The 21,655-nt window shown below is 34.8% G+C and overlaps 2 protein-coding genes and 2 non-coding genes across 6 annotated transcripts; 2 read left to right on the top strand and 2 right to left on the bottom strand.

Moving 5' to 3' along the window:
* Nucleotides 1–5,856: 5,856 nt before the first annotated feature.
* LOC132181171 (BTB/POZ domain-containing protein At3g22104) lies at nt 5,857–8,764 on the bottom strand. Of its 3 annotated transcripts, none has more exons than XM_059594261.1 (3): nt 8,648–8,764; nt 6,507–7,616; nt 5,857–6,396 (listed from the first exon to the last, which is right to left on the bottom strand). In XM_059594261.1, exons 1-3 carry the CDS (start codon nt 8,708–8,710, stop codon nt 5,941–5,943), a joined length of 1,629 nt encoding a protein of 542 aa, XP_059450244.1. In that variant the 5' UTR covers nt 8,711–8,764; the 3' UTR covers nt 5,857–5,940. The 3 variants fall into 3 exon arrangements, with proteins under 3 accessions (XP_059450244.1, XP_059450246.1, XP_059450247.1); XM_059594263.1 differs by lacking the exon at nt 8,648–8,764 and adding an exon at nt 7,870–7,973; XM_059594264.1 differs by lacking the exon at nt 8,648–8,764 and adding an exon at nt 7,790–7,866.
* A 1,289-nt stretch (nt 8,765–10,053) lies between these two features.
* On the top strand, nt 10,054–10,135 carry TRNAS-CGA (transfer RNA serine (anticodon CGA)). The gene has a single exon. It is a non-coding gene; the product is annotated as a tRNA-Ser (tRNA).
* A 3,781-nt stretch (nt 10,136–13,916) lies between these two features.
* TRNAY-GUA (transfer RNA tyrosine (anticodon GUA)) lies at nt 13,917–14,010 on the top strand. The gene is made up of 2 exons: nt 13,917–13,953; nt 13,975–14,010. It is a non-coding gene; the product is annotated as a tRNA-Tyr (tRNA).
* A 1,452-nt stretch (nt 14,011–15,462) lies between these two features.
* On the bottom strand, nt 15,463–17,592 carry LOC132182343 (scarecrow-like protein 32). The gene has a single exon (XM_059595560.1). It carries the CDS (start codon nt 17,173–17,175, stop codon nt 15,910–15,912), a length of 1,266 nt encoding a protein of 421 aa, XP_059451543.1. The 5' UTR covers nt 17,176–17,592; the 3' UTR covers nt 15,463–15,909.
* Nucleotides 17,593–21,655: the final 4,063 nt, after the last annotated feature.

Raw genomic sequence — 21,655 nt, 5'->3', positions numbered from 1 at the left:
CAAAATAAATTGAAAATGATCTATATATAATGGTCCATTATTTTGATGAGGTTGAGTGGACGGAGGAATTGGGGCGCTTGGGGGACCAGAAGCTTCGCATGCTCTTTCCTTTTAAATGACGCCAGCTCGATTTAAGGTCAGCCTCATGTCAACTCCATCATGCACATGGATATCAAACGCTAATATTAATGCCAACGGCCCAACACCCCCAACCCAACCCAAATAAGATTTAAGAAAAAAAAAAAAAAAAATACAAGGAAGAAAAGACAGACTGTAATATTGTTAATGTTATCCACATTTATTCACTGTACATCATTTCAAATTTCACGGCTACATAAATTGGCATTTTGATAGTTGACACGGAGTTTTACTCTTAAAAAAATTCTTTCAATGTAATCAATTAAATTTGTTCATTTATTACTTAAATTATTAAATTCATACTTTTGGGTCTCACTTTTTTTTTTTTTTTTTTTAGAAAAACATAACATTTCATTCAATAATATCGGGAGCATAACACTCTTACATCACAGAGCAAAACTATGAAGCAACTATAGCATAAAACTACAAAATTACCAGGTTTAGTACAAGATTCGAGACCAATCCGTTAACCCATGACTAAAATCAGATTTAGTACTAGATCTGTGACAGACAGACTCAACCAAATGCATGGATAGCAATTATTCCTTGACCCTGAGAACGGAAAGACTCTCATGCCAAAACTCTTCTTCCTCGACCCGAAGACCAGGATAATGATCACATCCACAACCCAAAGGTCTGAGCCAAAACTAATTAACCCGAAAGCGACATAGATCGAGTGAAAGAGGAAAGAGCTTTATTAGAAGCCTAACAAAACAGGGAAATTAAACAATACAGAGAAAAAACACACGTCGAAACACAAATACATCTTAAAGAAGCAACAGAAGAGGAAAAAAAAACAAGAAAAAAAAAAAAAAAACAGCACACTCTGATCACGCACACGCCGGGAACCGAAAACCGAAGGGGCGTTGGAAGCTCATCGCGGCGGGGACTCGTCGAAAAGCCCAACAGTGGACGGTGGCCGGCGAACAAGCGCAGAAAAGACCGGCAAAGCAGGACCTGAAAACAACCAAAAAAAAAAAAAAAAAAGAGGAGAAAAACAACGAGGAACCACCAAAACAGGAAAAAAACAAGGAAAATGAGCACAAAGTGGGAAGACGGTAGCCGGAAGGGAGCCAGACCCGTGTAGGCCGAAAACCGCCGCGTAAGGGACGTGGGAGCTCGACGCGGTGGGGACGCATGAAAGAAAACCCTAATAGTGGGCAGCAAAGCGACGACACAGGTCGGCGGCGACCATAGACAAAATCCGAATCCATAAAGAGCCAAAACAAGGCCAAGGAGCCCGCTGCAAAAAATGAGGCGGGGGAAGAAAAGCGACAGGGAAGAGGCAAAAACGGAGAAAAACAGAGGGGGAAAGGAGCGACAAGGAAGGGGACGAGAGGAGGCACCGGGGGTAAGACATCAGGTAAATAACTAGCACCAGAGCAAGGAGGACGAGGGGAGGAGGGAGGCAGCAACCCTCCTCCCCTATGTGGCTGAAGGGTTTCGCTTTTCTCTCTGATGGCTAGAGAGAAAAGAGACGGCTAGTTTTGGGTCTCATTTATAATGTAAGAGTTTGAGCTTACACGTAAAATAAATACTACAATTTATTACAAATTAATATAGTAAACGCGTAACACTGCTATATTAATTGTAATCGAATTTAATTGTCTAGTAGTTAGGATTTGGATCCCCACATATTTTATAAAATATGATATTCTCATATTCTAAAATCTGAGCCATCCATTTCATCTAACGGTTTAAACAAAAGTAGAAATTTGTGTTACAGAGGCAAGCGGATTTGACATATTAAAAACTAAAATTAATTACTTCGGTAACACACAAACTTCTACATTTATTTAGACCGTTAGCTAAAATAAAGGGCTCAAATTTTAGATTATGAGGAGATCTCAATCCTAATAGTTAACGTAGTAAGTGTCAGGTATGTACTTATGTGATGTGGCAATATCACATAATCTATCACTTTAATTTGTAATGAATGCTAATACTTTCTTCTTCTTTTTTGGCATGTCTCTATGAAGAGAGGGAAAATGAAGAGTAATTCAAATTATTAACATTCGCTTCATGAAGCGTAATTTCTAACTAATTAAACTACTTCCGTTCAAAACGAATGCCAATACTTTAGCAACACCATCTTATGGGTTACTTGCTCGGAAAACTATAGCATGGAAGTGCCCTCAATATCCGACAATAGAAGTTGCAACTCAAAAAACACATTAAACATAGAATTTCCTTTGAAGTAACAGTTTTGAGTAATTTAGGACAGCTTATGGGTCTCTCTTTTTTTCTTGTATTCAAAGGATTATCTTCAAAATGTATACTTTGAGACATTGGGAATTGGGTTGGTAGAAGAGTGACGTCTAAGAAAAAGGCTTCGGCCATTTCATTTATGTTCTCTTGGTTCCTGCCCAATTCTATGACTCATTGATTCCTTCAAGGAGAATTGCAATGCCCAAGACAAAAATCAAAAACCATATAAAGGCCTCGGCTTAATATAACCAACTCAGTCGGATTAGCAGCACCCTCAACACGACTTTTGAATCTAAAGTAAAATTATTAGGTTAAAATTAGAGGTCAGACCAACTTAATTAAATTAATTGTGTTAAGATTGAAATATTATGTCTTATATTTATTCAATATGATCAAAATTCAACATGTAACATAAAAGTTCATAATTTTTAACACGACTTATAAATCAAACATAAAATTAGTGAATTAAGGTTGAAGGGTTTGACCTGTTTAATTATATGATTTAAGTTTTGACGAACTTATATAATTTTATATCTATATTTCAACACAACCTAAACTCAATACGCAAAAATAAATTGTCCCCCCTATCCTCAATATGAAGGTTATGACCGATAATTTTTGACACGATCCGCGAACACGGTCACAAACCCAATATGAAATTAAAAGGTTAGAGTTAAAGAGTCCAATCTGTTTAATTAAATGAGATATGTTAATATTGATCTATATAGCATTATACCCATGCTTCGATACTATTCAAACTCGACATGAACCCAATACAAAATTAGAGAGTTAGGACAATAGCTTTGACGTATTTAATTAAATGAATTAAGTTAAAATTAACTTATATAATCTTATACATATGCATTGACGCAGACTAAACTCGTCACGAATTACAGCTTAAACTATACATGTCTTCTTAGCTAAGCACACTTGGAAGAACTTATCCAATAGAAAATTGTTGCTCAAGCTAAACTTGTGGGATACGCTGAGTCAATTTTGTATTATTTAATTTTTTTTTGTCTGATTACCCCAAGTCAGCCGGGGCTTCGTCTCATAAAAGCAGATGTAGTTGTACAAATTGAGGGCCCCAACATATATCAATTTTCAATAATCAGTTTCGGTATAAAAAAAAAAGACTTTTTGTTAAAGAATGTTTATTTTTTAAGGAGTGTTAATAATCTTTTAAACAAAATTCAGCTTCCACTGTTCACGGTGTCATAGTTGCCATGTTACCGAACTATACTCAATAGGTCAATAGTTTAGGAATTTTTATCAAAAGTACATTAATATATATATTTGAATATTATTCGAGCACAAAAGCCTAAGTTAATGGAACTCTTGGATCAGGCTGTTCAAAGCTCGATCTATGTTCCTCCGTCAAACCCACCTTGACACGCGCCCTTTCATCGCACGCACGGCGCACCCTTTTCCAACGGCACCTACTGCTTTTGATTCCTGCAATCCCGCAACGGATCGTGATTCACACGCGCCTGCGCGTGGTTTTTTTGCGCACTAGCCAGAATTATCCAGTAATCTTCCTCCGGTGGTGTTTTATGGGCTTTTTTTTTCTTTCTATTTTCTGTTTTTCTGTTTTCCCTGTATTTTGTAGTCCTGGCCTGTTGGGTTGAGGATGTGAATAATTTCTTAGCTTGTGAGTCGAAAAGGATGAGTTTCGGCAGGAGGATGTTGCTACTTATGTATCGAATTGAGTCTGTCTAAAGTAGACCGTTACAACTGAAAATTAGTCATGGGTTAGCGAATTTTGATATCATAAATAGGTCTTGATTGTCAGATTGTTATGTATGTATCTATGACTTATAACCTTGTAGTTTCGGTTATGATTTTCTCGGAGCTTTTGCTCTGTGATGTAAGAGTATAATTGTCATATAATTAAAATGGCGTTACAATAACTTATAATTAAAAAAATCTTAAAAACTTAATTTTTATTATCATTCTATAAACCTAATAAACCTTGATTTAAGAATAACATCACTTACGTTGTCCTTCAAAAAAAAGCATCACTTACGTTGTTTGTTTTGTCCTACTTTGTCGTTTAGCCCCCACAAAGCTGTGGTGTCCACGGCACCGGCTTCCTTGCTACATTGTCGGTACGAATATTCGTGTGAAGCAGGAGTGATATATATTTATGAATGGGAAGAACATCTTGTGAAGGCAATGTTTCACAGAAAATGAGGAATTCGAGGCACACCAAATGCATTAATTACCATTTTTCCATAATTAAACTGTCACACTTTTAATGCTTGCTTCCATGGGAGGGTGTTAGAACTTGGATGAATTTTCTTTTAGATTCTAATGGGTTGCCCTACTTTGTGATGCTTCTTTTGTACTTTTGGCCTTTCTGATGCAAGTTGTTTTGCCACTAAATGTTGAGGGGTTAGGTTGGACGACCGAGATTCGTCAGAATTATACGTTTCTCAATCGAGCAAGCAATTAAGAGAGAGTTCATTTGTTTAAACAAGTGCTCGAACAGTTAGATTGCAGCCAATCTCAATCCATTCTTCTTATGTTTCTATTTCTTTGAACTACCCTTTTTGATATTATTATTATTTCTTTTTAAGCTATGCTGGCAAGCCTTAATAATGCACATATAATTAATGAAAATCCTTCCATGCATAGCTGGGTTGTGCTGGTTGATAGGTCAGCAATCTAAGTGAACTCAATCCAAACACTGTGGTTCAAAGCAGATAATATACATTAGTAGTTTGTCATTGATTTTGTTAGTCCTGTCAGTGGGATTGTTGGTGAAAGCAGTACATTGGAAAGGAGTGGTTGGAGATCCCCTCATCATGAAATTTGGTTCTTTCATTGTTTTTAGAACATAGCAACAACTACATTGACCTTATTATTAAACTGGCCAATTTTTACTATCTTCTTCTTTTAGTTGACTGATTGTCCAAACCATATGGCAAATCAACTTGGCATTAACATAAATATTAATAAAAACAACAAAGTCCTGGGGATAATTTTAGATGAAGTAAATTCAATGATGAAGCTGGTGAATGCGCAAAAGGGATCAGTTCTGAACCAGGATCGCATCGGAACCCTGCACTCCTTCTCCCGTTTCATGTCTGAATTTTAGAAAATTAGTATTTAGGCAAAAAAAGAAAAACAAATTGTAGGGGATGTCAGTCAATCCATCAATTCTTGAGTTGTGGGTAGTTTTGAGGCAAATTTGATGTCCATGGACCATGAGACACGCTGAGCCTCTGAGTTATCTCATATGCTATTCTTGCAGTCCATATGACAACTTGCATTATAGTTGCCCCAATATAAGAGTGACATGGAAAACGACATCCCTATTGAAAATTACAGGGAAAAGGACTTATCCTTGGAAATCAATCCCAGACCATTACAGAAATTGATCATGGTGTCATGGAAAAACTCAAAAGTTTTTTCTTTTACTGTAACTGTACAACCAAGATCACAATCTCTGTAAAAGAAAATACTCTTAGTCACCTTTAGTTTTGCAGAAAAGAAAGAAAAAAAATGTTAAGAACACAGGAAACCATTTCTGATGCTATACAACTATGAGAAATTACGTAATAAATACAAGTTTTACATAATAATATTGTATCATGAACAAAGCCTAGGTAAGGATCTGGTATGACCTTGCCTTGAGATTCTATATTTCATAATCTTCGCCATCTGAGTTTGCATTTTCTTACAAACTTTCTCCAACTCCATAACCCTCCACTGCATTCCTTGCAAATGTGCTTTGAGTTTCTCATTATCAGACAATACATCAAGTTTCCCTGCATAGAGCACAACCTGATCACTGGCTTCATCATTCTTTCCCATGCTTCTGACTTCTGTGGAAGTACAGGGCGAATCAGTAATTGGTTTAGGATTGCTGGTGCCATGGAGTAAGCCTTTGAGTTTGTCTTGCTGAGAAATTAGAGCTTGGACTGCAGATTTTGATGGAAATTTGGTGTTCTGAGAAAGGTGTATGCAAACTTCTGCCGAGAGCTTCTCATAGTTCAATGCACAACATATCTCTAACTTCTCATCTTCTGACAATCCTGCATGTACCTATGAAAAAATATAGATTTAGTCCAAACACATCAAACATAAGAAAAGGCTTGAATATGAAAAGTCAATCTTCATAAATCTAAATAACTTTTTTTGAGTTCAAGTGCTACCTCTAGAAACATGTCAACAGCACGGTAGAGTCCATCATAAGAGTCCCTAGCAGAATCCGGCAAGGCCATTGCTAATGCCAAGAACTTTGAAGGCTTTAAACGAGGATCTGGGGCTACTTCTGCTATATAGGAATCCATCAAGCTAGCAACTTTCCTCAATTTAATAGCAGAAGCTTGACAAATTCCTCCGCGAAAAAACGCTTTCAAAAACCTCAGAACAAGATTCACATCATATAGGTAATTCATCCCCTGTGGAGAAGGAACAAGCAGATTATCCAATGCTGCTTGATCCAACTGTGAACCAATCATGCTCTCCAACTTGTTCCTGCTACTTTTGTTTATGTTCAAAGTCATGGAAACCCGAAGAATCCCAAATAAACTCTTGCAGGAAACAGAGCTCCCATCAAGAGTATAAAGCATATCAATGACAGCTTCTATAACTTTTCGCTTCTCATCAGATGTGGCAGCATAAAACTTTGACTTCTGGTAATAAAAGAGGAACCTGCTGATCATAAGATGGTCAATTTTTCGCACGACCATGGATTTGACCACCATTTCGACCAAAACAGGATTCAAGATCAGAAGATCTTCAAACCACCATGTTCCTCGAGATAAACTGGTCTTTAAACTCTCAGTGCTCTTAGTGTCACAAGAAAACCGAAATACAGAGCTGTCTGGGGAAGAAGTAGATGGACATGGACTTGCATCACTAGCTAAGGCCAGCCTCCCAGCAAGGGAATCTAAGCATTTCTGAAGAACACCTGAAGAATTCACATGGGGAAGTAAATGTTGGCATTGCTTCAAAGCGACCAAAAGCTCAGACCATGTCCAGTAGCTGATCTCTTCAAGTGATTTCTCTGTTTGTTCTATTAAATTATTGGTTGCAGAAACAGAGTTGTTCATTTCCATGAACTGTGCAGCACAATGTAGGAGGGATATATTGGAAGGACTTATATGAGTCTTTCCATTGTTATAACAGAATCTAGACATGAGCTCAAAACTCTCAGCACCTCCTGGAAAGTCGTGGAAAATCACCTTAAGATTTCTTGTGGAACCCTTCGATTTACCAAATAATTTGCTCAATCTTCCAGAATATGAAGCAATAATTTTCTGCAAATGCCCATCAAGGATAAGAGTTAGATAATACAATCCTTGATAAAAGAACTATCCAACACCAATTCCATTAAAGAATTAATGTAAAAAAAAAAAAAATCCAGAATAATTACCAACAAGAAAAACTAAAAGAAATTTAAACAAAGGAGAGGAGGTTCAAGATGACTAACAAGCAATTGTGGAAATAAAATAAAGACAACCACCAATCATTTAACAATGGAACCTTTCACTATATATTAAATAAACCCACCAAAAGAATGGACTCATTGAAGTGCAGAACAAAAAGTGAGATTAAAAGGAGAATTCTGCACCGAAAACAGCAAAAGAGCTAGGAGAGGTCGTTATAGATAATCAATTTTATATGGACAATGGGGAAAAGATGTCTGCTAATTAATCACCCCAGCAAAAGAAGGGTTAAAGAGAGTAATAAATGCCATGAAAGTAACACTTATTAGTCGTTCTAAAAAGGAGTGAATAGAACAAACAAATTAAAAGATACCGTATGAAAATTTCAGCTCTATAACCATTAGCATTCAATGAGCAAATAAGAAGTACAGAATACCTTGTCGTTAACTTGATGGCAAGCAGGCAGAATAGAAGGAGAAAAACTATGAACCTTACCCCACATCACTACAATATAGGTGTGTAAATTAAATGTTGGGGGGGAGAGGTACATTTACACTCATAAAAGCCATGATGAAGACAATATGAAGAATGAGACACACACACACAAAAAAAAAAAAAACATGAGAATATATGACTCACGGAAATGTAACCTGATTAACATAAAATGAAATTTATAGAGAAAAAAAAAATCTGCATTTGACACACACCACAACATAGAAAGGTCAGCAAATATGTGATAACATCGAGAATACATAGCAGAAGAAGTAAGTGTGGAGAATGAAAGAATTCAGATGACACAGAATAGAAGAAAACTTGCGAGAAAGCATGGAATTTTAGAGAAAAATTAGAAGAAAAAGGTGGAAATTAAAACTAAGACATGGAAAGGCAGAGCACAGTAGTACCTTGTCCACCATGAAAGTCTCTTCCCCATTGACATCCACTTCAAGATCACAGCAAACTTCCATTATAAATCCAAATAATAAACAAAACCCAAAAAACCCACCTCAAAATCAAGTCTTTTTTTTTTTTTTTTTCTATTTTTGGGGGGGAAATATCAGAAAGTAAGAAAGAAAGGAAAAGACTTTAACAACCCAACAGAGACAGAGACAGAGACGTCAGGAGGAGCAAACAATGACATATTCTAAGAAGAGGAAGAAGACAAACACAAAAGAGAGACAAGGATCAAATTGGTGCAAAAGCAATGCGGTTCTCAACTTGGTTACAGAGACAATACTCAAAAAGAGAGCAAGAAGCAACAAAATACATAAAGACAGAGAAGAGAGATAATATAGGACTAATGAATCAAAAAGAAAACAGTTGTTGTGTGCGTGACCAGTAACCACAAAGCTCTATCTGACAATATATGCTCATCTCAGAATATAAGTATTAGTTTATGTTTAATTGTGATTTTCTTCTCAGCTTAGAACTCAAGCTTTCTCGCTGGCTTCCCTCCTTTTATTCCATTTTCATCGCTGCAAGTCTCTGTACCTGTGCAGTGTGCACCCACTATCCCATTATTTTACTCTCTCTCTCTCTCTCCCTGTGAATTATGCCTAAAGACTAAAATGCCCATATCTTTCCTTTGATGGTTTTGGGCCCACTATTTTTTTTTTAATTATTATTATTAAAAAAAGACAGAGGGGTGATCAGCGTGACTACTTTACCTAAACGTAATCATAGTATCAATGTGACTACTCTACTTAGACGTAACTATAATAACATTTGTTTGTTGGAAACCAACAACAAAAGGTGCTTAATTAGCCAGTAGAAACCGTTCTACTCTCTCAAATTCAATTGAACCATAATTAACTCACTCATTAAAATATCAATTGGACGCAAGATAATTTACAGTAATTAAACATGAAAATTCTTATTATAAAAGTCAAATTTATACCATAGTGTTTTTAATTAATCACATGAATTTGAGATTGTATTTGAGAAATAGAGTTTTTAAGTCAAAAAACGCTTTTAAGCTTTTGCCAAAAGTACGTATTGACTATTTTTAGGCTTTTTAGATACTTAAAAATGCTTTCAATTTTTTTTATCAAATGAATATTTTTTCTTCAAATAAATTTTTATAATATTAAATATATTTTTACACATCTCAAACGCATGTCAAAACAAATGTTTAATTGGCTTTAAGGGTTTTGGACCCCCTATTTCAGTAGGCGATGGTCCTACCAAGAGAGCCGTCTCTATGCTCAACGAACCAATGATTCAATGGGTCATATGCCGGAAAAGTTGGCTGTTGGTTTGGTATGAAGTAAATAATGGATAGTTATTTGTTATTGTAAAGTCACTTCGAAGCGTCGATATGTCCGAGTGGTTAAGGAGACAGACTCGAAATCTGTTGGGCTATGCCTGCGCAGGTTCGAATCCTGCTGTCGACGGTACGAATTTTAATCTTTTGTACTTAAAAGAAACAAAATAAAATCATAGGCTTTTATAAAAAAACAAACTACAACAATTATCGTGGTCCTGTTAATAAATTTAGGCATTATTTTTTAAAAGCAAATACAAATATCATGTGTTTGTATTGTTTATTACCGGAATGGGCCTCGCAAATACTTAATTTTCATTAGGCAACTACTGTAACTCAAAGGAATTGCGCACTACTAGAGTAGGCATCAGGAAAACTCGCTATAATTATCCAAACAGAGCTTAAGAACTAACCCCTCTCACCAAGAACAAGGCCCAAAGTCCACAAAGAAAAGAGTTATTGACGCTCCAAGGCCTAAAGCCTAGTGCACGTGAAGGCATGCACTCAATCAACACAAAAGAATACATGTGATCCACACTCCAATGAATAGAAAGTCCCAACTCGATTCATCCGCATAACAAACCAAATCTGGGTCTAACAATTTGACACGGTCAAAGAGTCTCCATATCACAATTCAAAATGTGGTTACGAATTTACGAGGAAGATCCCCAAAATTAAGGAAGTCAAGTAAGAGTACCACAATAACTTACACACTCAACTACATCTATAAAAGGAGCATTCAAAGACACCTTACTACTCTTATCTTGATATTATTTTTAACACCCTCTACTTCGTGGCTTTCCACCACTAACATCTCTTTCATTTTAGAAGAGCTTTGGATTCGGATTACTGCCATGAGTAACAAGTGTCTCGACAATTACTATTTTTGTTTTAAGAATTAAAAATAAAATATTTAATGTAAAAGTTGAAAAATATGATAGTAGCACTTTATTTATAAATAATATAATTATATATTGTACCACTTTATTTATATACGCTGTGAAAGTTCTTAAAAAGCAAACCTTAAAGCGGAAACCTGCAGGCACCTCAGACCTCACAACTGTTTCCTTCATGCACGTTGTGGATAAGCACGAAGAATATTAAAAAAAACGGGAGTCACGTGATTCACATAATATTGAAAGACTCTTTTACCCCTGTGCAGAGTTCAAATCTACGATTTCACCCTTCTTGAAAGTAGGATTTGAACCATTTCTCTCTCAAGTGTCGTACGGACAAAATAACGTTTCAAGCATCCCTGAAAAGTAGGGGTACTTTTGATATTTTGGTTGAAAGGTCTGGGGATTTATCTCTGTGCTCTTCTTTCCCAAGCCATGATGATGCGTCGATGACGTGATCGTGATCGTGATAATCATTGCCCGTTCATCTACCTGATTCCCAAAGCTAACAGGGTAAACCGACGTCGTTGCCTCTTTCCTCGTGATTGTCTAATTATTCTTGTTGCTCCAAGATACGTGGAAATAAAGAGCAAATAACTTTTCCATCTCTTATATATATATATATATATATATATATATATATATATATATATAATTTCTTTTCCATCTAAAATTCCATTTGTTAAAAGCATGATTTGATATTTCTTGTCCAATGTGAAACATCACAAATTACAACCCAAAAAATAAAAAGGGTTGAAAAATTCAAGTTCACTATTTTTGTATCTCCTAAAAATACTATGTGCTACTTGGACCTAACAAATATGGCTAAATTACAAAAGTTAGATAGAAATTTCAAGTTACAAAGCTAAGGTTTTAACAATGAGTGCAAATGAATGTTATCGCATGGCCGGACTGGTCGATGGGTCATATGTAGGACAAGAAAACAAACACCATAGTGGTACTAGCAAGGAGCATCTGATGATTAAGTGAGTACAATATTCACAAAAAAAAAAAAAAAAGAATAGAGAGACTTGTGATCGTAAAAGATTCTAGACTTTATAATCTTTCTAATACGTAGCCATTTGGTTGTCGGGCTCAAGGCTTTGAGCTTTAGGCTTATTTATAGTATCACCAAGGAGCATTGCATATAAGTTATAATCCTATTCTTTGTTGACGTAATGAAAAATTAGTCGCTCTCTCTTGTGAATGCAAATACATTGTCAAATTATGTAAAATTTTTGTGTTAATTTTTTTTTTTCTCTTTTTCCCTATATTTTTACTAAATCGTTTAGTCTTAGACAATTCCAAATTTCTAATAGCTTGATTAAAAAAAAATAAAAAAAATTAACTGATAATATTAAAAAATTAAAAATTAAAAATTAAAAAAAGGTGCAAGCCAAAAACTTTAAAATATTGTGCATATCAAATCATGGGTCCAAATATTTGTCCTGACATCATGGCATATATTTTTTTTTATAGTTTTGCTTTTCTCAAATCTACCTAGGCTCTCGATCTTCCCAAATGAAGTTCTGTTTAGATTCTTTTATTAATTACTATATAAATTTATTTTGTGGTAGCATAATGCTACCTTTAGAGAAGATAAAAACAAATTACAAGGATTTTGATGGCGTAACGACAACCAAAAGAATTGTATCAATTGGCCTTTCTTTGGTGTGAGTTGACGCCATAGAGTTTCAAATTTAAAAAATTCAATTTTTAAAATCAAAACAACTCCGAAATTATCAGGAGCCTTAGGAGATTAAAGGGAAATTTTATCATATTTGATCCATATTATTCGAAAAATTAAATATATTAATCATTAGATTGTGGGATCCATCATTGACTTATGTGGGATCCACATAAGTCTACAAATCTAATGGTTGATTTGTAAAATGAAATGAACAAAATATAAGGAAAATATTAACCCACAGCATTTCTTGAGATTAAAAGCCAAGACTGGTATTTTGGATAAACTAGCTCTAATTACTTTCACCGAACAACAAAATTAAAATAAATAACTAAAATGAATACAAAAAACATTTTTATATTCTCAAATGACACTACAAAAAAAAAAAAAAAAAAAAAAGGTTTGGGTTCACACCTGACCAAAAATGTTAAATCATTAATCAAATTATTAAAGTCCATCGTTTATTTTCCTCTTAATCATTATATCTTGTTTCTTATTCCTCCCGACTTGTGATTCAAATTTTCAGCAATTTGCCGCATTCTCGAATTACAAGCAATGTAGGCACTAAATATGTAGAGCTCACCTGCCAGAACAATAGGGCGAGTTAAATAAGACCTATGTTTGACAAGTAGACTTTATAGAAACTCTCTTCATTTCCTGAATTATTAGTAATCCCAACAACAAAATCATTGAAGGTCTCTATCTCCCTATTTGAGTTCATGTAGTTCACCCATCTGGGCTTTTTTAAGCTGGCCCATTCGGTTTGACTGGCCCATGATCACCTAGAAGCTCACACTCTCGATTTGGATCCCTTCCCCTGAATTTGCAGAAGTAAAAGAAAGACGGCTGATTAGACATGAGACTCAAGTTGATATTGACAGAAGCCCACATATAATTCTGTTTGTTTAGTAATTAGTAGGATTACAAGTTTACAACTCTTTTGTTTTTTTTTAAGTAAGAACCAAAAGCATAGTAGGATTTGATTTCTTACTAATTAGAGCTAAACTCTTTAATCAGTACAGGATTTTGTTGAATTCACAAGGGAGAAAAAATAGAAGAAAATATGCATAGAGACTTGTTTCTTTTGTTGAAGTTTACATGTGGAAAATCAATTTAAATGCTTTCCATATTCGTCCCAAAACCTTATGTTGACTAGAAACTCAAAAAAGTTTTGAAAATAAAGAATTACAGCTCCTGTGATGCTGTAATTCTCTGATCTTTTAGCCCACTTATTCTTATTTATTCAAAAAAAAAAAAAAAAAAAAGTAACTAATGGGATAAGAGAGTCACAACGAATATAATTAATTAGTCATGCCAATTGACAACAACCGACCTTAGCTCAGTTGGTAGAGCGGAGGACTGTAGTTGGAAATATTCCTTGCTGGAATCCTTAGGTCGCTGGTTCGAATCCGGCAGGTCGGATTTTTGTTTTTTTTTTTTTTGTCTTTTGCTTTTCCATGTTGGGCCTTTTTTTTAATGGGATAGCCACATATTCATGTTTTGTTTTATACGCAACTCTCACGACTTTGAAAATGGCCTGAGAGAGAGACGGCCGGGTTTGTTTGGTAAAATTTTAAGAAGTATTTTGGGTAAATAAAGATAAGTAATTAGAGAAAAAACTTAATAAATTTCACCCTCCAACCCTTTTCCTATTTATAGATAGGCATGGACCTCTTCATCAAGAGTTGCACAATTTTCCTTTGTACTTTCATTGACATAATGAAGCTTGCAGATGACCACAGTGCTTGTGATGATATATATGATCATCTCTTAACACATCATCATCAATCTCATCGTATATTATTCATTTTTTCGTGAACCAAATGGAAATGTATTTAGAGTTTAAACAAATTAATTACAGTCTGACTTACTGATAATAAAAGAGGAACAAGCCCTTAAATTCAAGTGGATTTTGCTAACTGCTATGCAATCTGTTAAAGAGTGCTGTAAAAACATAGACTCCTAAGTATAATGAACTTTGCAAATCAAATAACCAACACCTCAAACCTTTATTAAAAGAACTAAACTTGAATTTCCATTAAAAGCAAATTAAAAACAAACTCCGAAGAACCTAGATTGATTGGACAAGTTAACAAAAAAACCAAAAAAGTAACCTAATTTCATGTAAAGGGAAAGATTTAAAACTATGAGATTTCAACCAAAAAAAAAACCTACACATATATGTTCTCATGCATAATGTCCTACACATGTTCTCCTGCATGTGAGTATTAAATATTTTATTGAAAAAGCACGAGAGAATCACATATTCATATATTATAAAGGCAAATGTCAATTTAATATACTGAGTTAGAAGAAAACTTGATCACTTCTCAACTGTGTTTTTATTTCATTTTTACATATGCCCCCCGCTTCTTTTGTTCAGTTGCAGAGATCTCGGCCTTTATTACAACACATATGGCTTTCCTTTATAGACCCCCTTTAGGTTTTGGTCCATCAAAAGTTCCGGATCTAATTATGGACTTCAAAAGTATCCGATCGATCTTGGTAGTTTCCTTTTCCACCCAGATGGTATTTCCTCTACGACTGCACAAATATCTCTTGGTTTCACAAGAGCTAAGTTAAAATGAGTTTTTTTTTTTTTTTTTTTTTGTTGATACCACAATGCCCACCATGAGTAGCTACAACCAGCTTCGTTAGTAGCATTTTATTTTATTTTTTGTCTTTATATTTGGGATTATGTAACTTTTTGTTTTTGTAATTATGTTGTTTTGTTTGAACTTGTTTTGAAAGTACCCAGTACTGTATCTAAAATGTTCATACATCTACGTTAAATTGAACATCAATACATGAATATTATGAATAATATTCCACATCTAGGTAGATTGATATGAAAGGGCAAGTGAGTTACTTTCATCTTGCTTGAAAAAAAAAAAAGTGCACGCTTTCAGGCCACAAAATAAGGAGAAAAAAAAAAAAACACTAAGAAGCTGCAGACTGCAGTCTGCAGACATGGGAAAATAAAGTGATAGAAATTTTGTCTCCTACAAATTAAGACAATTATGTACAGTTATCTCTTCGCCTTTCATGTGACCATAGCTCAGCCTACAGCTCCAGTACAAAGTGAGCAATGAAAGGTTACTCTCAAAATGCTGCCGATTTTCTTTTTGTCTGATGCCCATTTGCAGCCTTTTGCCAAAGAGAAAAAAAGCAACACGTTTTGTCACTGCCTCATTATCTGGACCACCCAATTAAGCAGAAAAAAAAAAAAAACAAAAAAAAACAAAATCCCAAACCCCATTTCATGCTATGTAACATTTTGAGAGATGCTACACAAATCTCCCAAATTTAGTCAACACCCTTTTAATCATCCAAACCATTTGGGAACCAAGCTGTGGCAAACACAGAGTTGTGGCCTTTCCATGTGAGCACCAATAAATCTTCTTCCCTCTTCATCCCCCACCCACTAGCGTGTTCATCAAGCAACCCCTTCACTTCCTTGACAGTCTCCTCACAGAAAGGAATGCTTAAAAAGCCAGCGTTCTTACATCTTTGAGACAACTTAATTCCTGACTCCAACCTCTCTATCCTCTGAACCCCTTCAAAACCAATGATGTTTTCAATCTTATGACCAATATCAGATTCATATTCCATCCTTTGCCTGCTATCTTTTGGCAAAAAAGTCTCCAAGGAATCAAAGGGTATCCATAGGTAATTAAAGCAAGTGGTAATTCTTGATGAGAGGCTCGATGCGCTCAGATCAGAATCTTCATCAACCACCACTATGATTTGAGGGTTAAGGCTTTTGATTGTGTTGAGGAAATTGTCTCTCCCCTTTTGTTCATCAGACAAAAATCGTAGCCAGTGCTGGCAATTTATCACCAAAGCTTCGTCATCCCTAAGATTTAGGAGGGAAGGATTGATCAAGTGTTGTTGTTGCTGATCTTTAGGTGATGAGCTGTCAAAGACATGGAATTCAAAAGGAACATCCTTAAACTTTGCGAAATTCCCTAAACGGAGACCGACTTCTTCGGTTGATACATTGAGCAAAGGAGGGACAGGTGGCCTAGAAGAAGGCACTGAGATGCGAAGAGAAGGGGGTTTTGGTCTTTTTGCCAATTCGTCTATGAGTGTAGGCCATTGCATACAATGTGTGATGCTAAAATCTACGATGTGAACTCTTGGGAACCCTTCGATTGCCTTCAAAATGGCGCTATTGGAGGCACAAAATCCAAACCGGTGCCAAGGGATTAGATCAACGTACCCGGCTAGCTCCGTCACCGACATCAACCGTCTTTGAATAGTGCTGCTTCCGCTGAAATTAATCGATGTGGGATAAACCATAGAGGCTCTTGAGATGAGGGCTCTGAGGAACCAAGAGGTGAGCCGTTGATTAGGGTCGCCGACGGAAGAGGCGACATTGTTTAGCACCCACATGACCTGTTGGGCCAAAGTGACGTCGTTGCTCTCCAGGGCGCTGGCGCAGTGAAGTAGGAGCTTTTCCAAACACGTGCCGTCGAGGCTCCCGAGGCACCCGTTAAGCGCGCCGGAAAGAGGGGTCTGGTGGGTTTCGAAGAGAGTAGGGTTTTGTAGAGAAATAGACGTGTTTCCTCTCATTTCAGCTTTCATGGCTTTAATTTAATTGAAAAAGGAAAAAACAAAAGATAGTTACAAGGGTTTTGTTGGTTGGACGTGCATGGTGGTCTGGGAATTAAAGGTCAGGGAAGAGAGAGCTCGGAGAGGGGGATGGTGGGGAGGAGGAGGAATTATGTGACACGCGTCCCTTGCATATTCGTGGATGGGATTGAAGAGAAGTAGGGTTTTATCCATATTATTGATGTGAATTTGAAGGGGTAGTCAAGAAATATTATGAGGTGTTGGGAGCAGATGGAAATTGATATGCATGGCTTCTGTGTGTTTCAGAGAGACAGAGAGAGAGAGGGAGGGAGAGAGAGAGAGAGAGAGAGAGAAATTCTAGTTTATCTGGTAGCTACAATTGAATCATATATATAGGAGAGAAAGGTTCCTGTTGAATGATTAGCAAGTTGTATGAAGCCAAAAATCTAGTTAAATGAACCTTGAGTTCGTACTTACCCGGAGTTTGCAAACAATTTTGTTATTCAAAGTAATATTTCATTTTTTTTTTTTTTTTTTTTTGACATATCCGCCCAAGGGAGGAAAATAAGAGGATGATTCGATCCAGTGACTTCTACTTTATAATGCATGATTTTTTTTCAATTGAGATATTTTTCTTTTATTTGGGAGCTAGGCTGGGGTTATCAATTAATCTTTGGTTCAATCATATATATATATATAGCAATGAAAATTGTAATATAATCACCACTTATTAACATTTATTATGATATTATGTTAAATTACTACTTATTCTAAAGTTTAAGTGGCATTTATATTTTAAAACATACATACGGAAATATTCAAAGGTTTATACTCAACTTTAAGGTTAATTAGTTTTACAAGGCAGAAAGGTTTTCTAAATTCTATCCTAGTAAATTCTGAAAATAATGATGTATGATAGTGAAAAATGGTTTGCTTAAAAAAGAAAATTCCTCTATGATTCCTCTATAATCATAGAGGAATTATAGATCTGATCTGAATTAAAAAATAATAATAATAATAATAATAATAATAATAAAATAATAATAATAATATTAAGCCATGTTTATAAGTCACAAATTGACAAAAATCCAGAGTTTGAGCAGCAGAGATGCTTGTTATAGAGATATACCTCACGCTTGTTACTAAAATTAATTAATATTACTCAAACTATCATTATTAAGAATCCCTCACTGTTTAATTTGGCATGGGGTAGGGGTTTTCTAAGCAAATTTGGCAGCTTGCTAATTACGTCTCAGCCTCTTTCTCTCTAAACTAGCCTCTTTCTCTCTAAACTACTGATTATGGCAGAGGGTATTGATGAGTACGTTAAGAGAGCTGTCTTAGCCGGCCACTCCTTTGTCGAATTTGAGCTCATGAAATGCGATTAACAAAACCCATTATTATTAATTTAATAAATCTGGTTTTTTCATGGGGTTTTAGAGATTGATGGCTACCCATCATTCCCATCCTTCCACATACGTGATATTATAATATGAGAGATCGACTTGGTTGGTTGTGCCATGTGATAATGCCACACGATAAGACAAAATAGACCTCTTCCCCACAAGGACTAATTAGGTTTATTTTCACTAGAATGTCACCCTCATGTATTGAATGAAGACCACAGAATATTTGCATATTTCAAATATTGTCTCCTTTCATCAATATCTTTCCACTCAAAACTTTGTTTGGTGAGCATGAAATGGGAATCATCAGAAGTTGCACCAAGTTGGGAGAATAAAGTGGGGTTTTATAGAATTTCAAAGCTTTGTTCTTTTCCATCTAGTCTCATATTATAGAGAGAGAGAGAGAGAGAGAGAGAGAGATTTTATATTAGGTAATTAGGGTTCTTTGGCTTACTAGCCATGCATTGCATGTGGTCCATATAAAAAGGGTGAAAAATCTATATACGACTACAAACGACACTTAGAAGGAGGTTGAGTAGGTGTATGCAAATAATACGCAGAATTAAAAAATCATTCACCAAAATATGTAAAACAGTAAATCAAAGAGACATAGATATTTTAGTAATGAAGAGAAAACCATTTAGAGAACTCTCTAAAATGTAAAATCTCTCCAAGGTAGTCAAACCTAGGAAATCAACTAAATCAGCAAAAGAATAAGAATTACAAGAATTTTATACTTACAAAACTTTTGAAGTTGACATTTTCTTATATAAGACAAGTGATCCACTTGACTTCTACCACAGTAGCTTTTGAAATTTCAAGCTTTTTCATGGAACTCCGGTAGGCTTCGGTTGTTTATTATCTGTGAGGAAGATACAACCTTAAACGCTCTCTTAGCACATGAAATTCTTATGTGGAATTCCTTACAATTTCATGTATAACAGCTCTCTATATATAGACTACTAAGAAAACCTAGTACTAATTGAAATGGGAAGAAAAACTAGTTCTAGTTGGAATAGGATTCATCCAAATTTTCTTCCTTATCTTGCGAGATGATTTTGGCATAGCTAACTTTCGAATTTTGTTTCACAAAGATTTGTAGAATTTTGTGTTAGCTTTCCAATGCTGCTAGTTTCACCTCAATCCGATTCTTGAGCCGAAAGTTATGGTCAAAATACTGATACATGTGCAGGATACGAAATTTAATCAAATCCTATTTTAACTCTAATTAAAGAATTTTGATTTGATTAAACTTAACCATATCATATAGGTCTTCTATTATGATTGGTTAAGCTTAACTACATCTTCTATGTCTTTTCTTAACACAACACTTCGTATGTATGCACTGCTGACGGAATTGCAGATGAATGCATTTTGTCATTGAATTTGATAATTCAAAACCCAGCAAATTAAGGGCTATATATATATATATATTAGGGGCTCTTGCTTCTAAGAGCAGATTAATTACATGTTATAATTAAGTTGTTAATTAAGAAAAGTGACGTTTTGTCGACTTGTTGGAAAAGAAATTCATGGAAAATGGTTGAAAAAGAATACAAGAATAATAAGAAAAAGAAAAAAGAAAAAAAAAAAATGGGGCATGCATGGGCATCGTCCGGAATTGAAACATCATTGTTTTTGGTAACATTTCTTATGAAAACTCTGGGGTTTGCACTTTGCTGCGTATAAAGACATGTCTGATATGATGAGTCACTTTAGCATGACAATCCAACGACGAAGAGATCTTGTGATTTGGATTATACATTCCCTTCACAGTTTAAATGAAGATTTTTCTATATTGGTGCAAGATGGAGCCTTGTCTCACCATCATCGTACAATCATGATACAGAGAATTTGTGTCATTAATAATGGAGTACTATAAGTAACTTATGTCGCTTGATTATATATGTCTAAGGTTGGAGACAAGGCAAAATGCATGGTATAAAACAAAACAAGCTCCAAAATTGTTGGTTCTCGCGCTCAGATTTGAAACCCAACTGGCTAATCTAGTAAATCTAGTATATATGCCTGGCATTAATTGTTGTTAATTATATAGTTTTAGTAAGCAATCTGTATTTTTTATTTTATTTTTTTATGAATATATTAAAAGTTTTTGTAAGCAATCCTCCTAGCTAGCTTGCTGTGGCAACTAAAGATTATTTTTAACTTTAATTATCTTTTATGAATAAGAAGTTATTAGATTGAGTCATTTATTTGGCTCATTTCTATTTTATTTATTTTTTTAGTTTTTATTTGGCATACAAGAAATTTTTTGGGGTCTCGCATACACCACCCATTTATTTAGTTAATAAAACTTAATCTTGCCCATTTAAAAAAAAAAATTAAAAAAAATAAAAAAAAAACCTTATTACTTATATCTTGTAAAAATATTTTTGGAATACTGATTATGTTGATGTGGTTAGAGTTTATACTTTATATATATATATATATATATAATACAAATAATATTTCAAAACTTAAAACTAGAAATAGTTATAGGAAGAGTATCAAATCCAAAAGATTCCATCATATCTAAATAGATCTAGACTTCTAGTAATTCAAAAGATTCCATGACGTGGTAGTGCCTATTAGCTATGAGTAATTTTATAAGTCACTGTTGTGTCCCTCTTGTGTCACTCTAAGAATGAGATGACTTTTAAAATCACAATTTGATTAAAATTTTAATAATAATTAATCTTAAGGTCTATGGTGATTTTAGAAGTCACATCATTTTTGAGTGATACAAGAGAGACACAAGAGTGACTTGTAGCATTACTCGCCGGTTATTGTTAAGAAAAATGGAAGAAGAAAAAAAAAAAGGCTAATGAGCTAATTTGTCGTCACATTATTAATCTAGTAGGATGATGGTACTCATTTAGATGGATTTGGCATAGGTACTGTAAATTTAAAAGAACAACATATGTGTTATAGTTTTTTCAAAAAGTTTTTTAATTTTATGTTTTCTATGAAGGAGAGAGAGAATTAAATTAAATTTGGACTATAAAAAAACTATAGCACATATACTGAAACTTTTTACAACCTAAGTCAAGTCCCATTTAAATAAGATACTCGGGGCATGAAGAATC

The sequence above is a fragment of the Corylus avellana genome, chromosome ca5 (assembly GCF_901000735.1).
Source record: "Corylus avellana chromosome ca5, CavTom2PMs-1.0".
Classification (NCBI taxonomy): Eukaryota; Viridiplantae; Streptophyta; class Magnoliopsida; order Fagales; family Betulaceae; genus Corylus; species Corylus avellana.
Note: the sequence above shows the minus strand (reverse complement) of the source record. Positions and strands in the feature narration are given on the sequence as shown.

Coding starts and splice junctions, on each gene's coding strand:
- LOC132181171 (XM_059594261.1), bottom strand. CDS start 8,710: ATGGAAGTTTGCTGTGATCTTGAAGTGGATGTCAATGGGGAAGAGACT. Junction 7,617..8,647: donor AGACTTTCATGGTGGACAAG/GTACTACTGTGC, acceptor GGGCATTTGCAG/AAAATTATTGCTTCATATTC. Junction 6,397..6,506: donor CTGTTGACATGTTTCTAGAG/GTAGCACTTGAA, acceptor ATTTTTTCATAG/GTACATGCAGGATTGTCAGA.
- LOC132182343 (XM_059595560.1), bottom strand. CDS start 17,175: ATGAAAGCTGAAATGAGAGGAAACACGTCTATTTCTCTACAAAACCCT.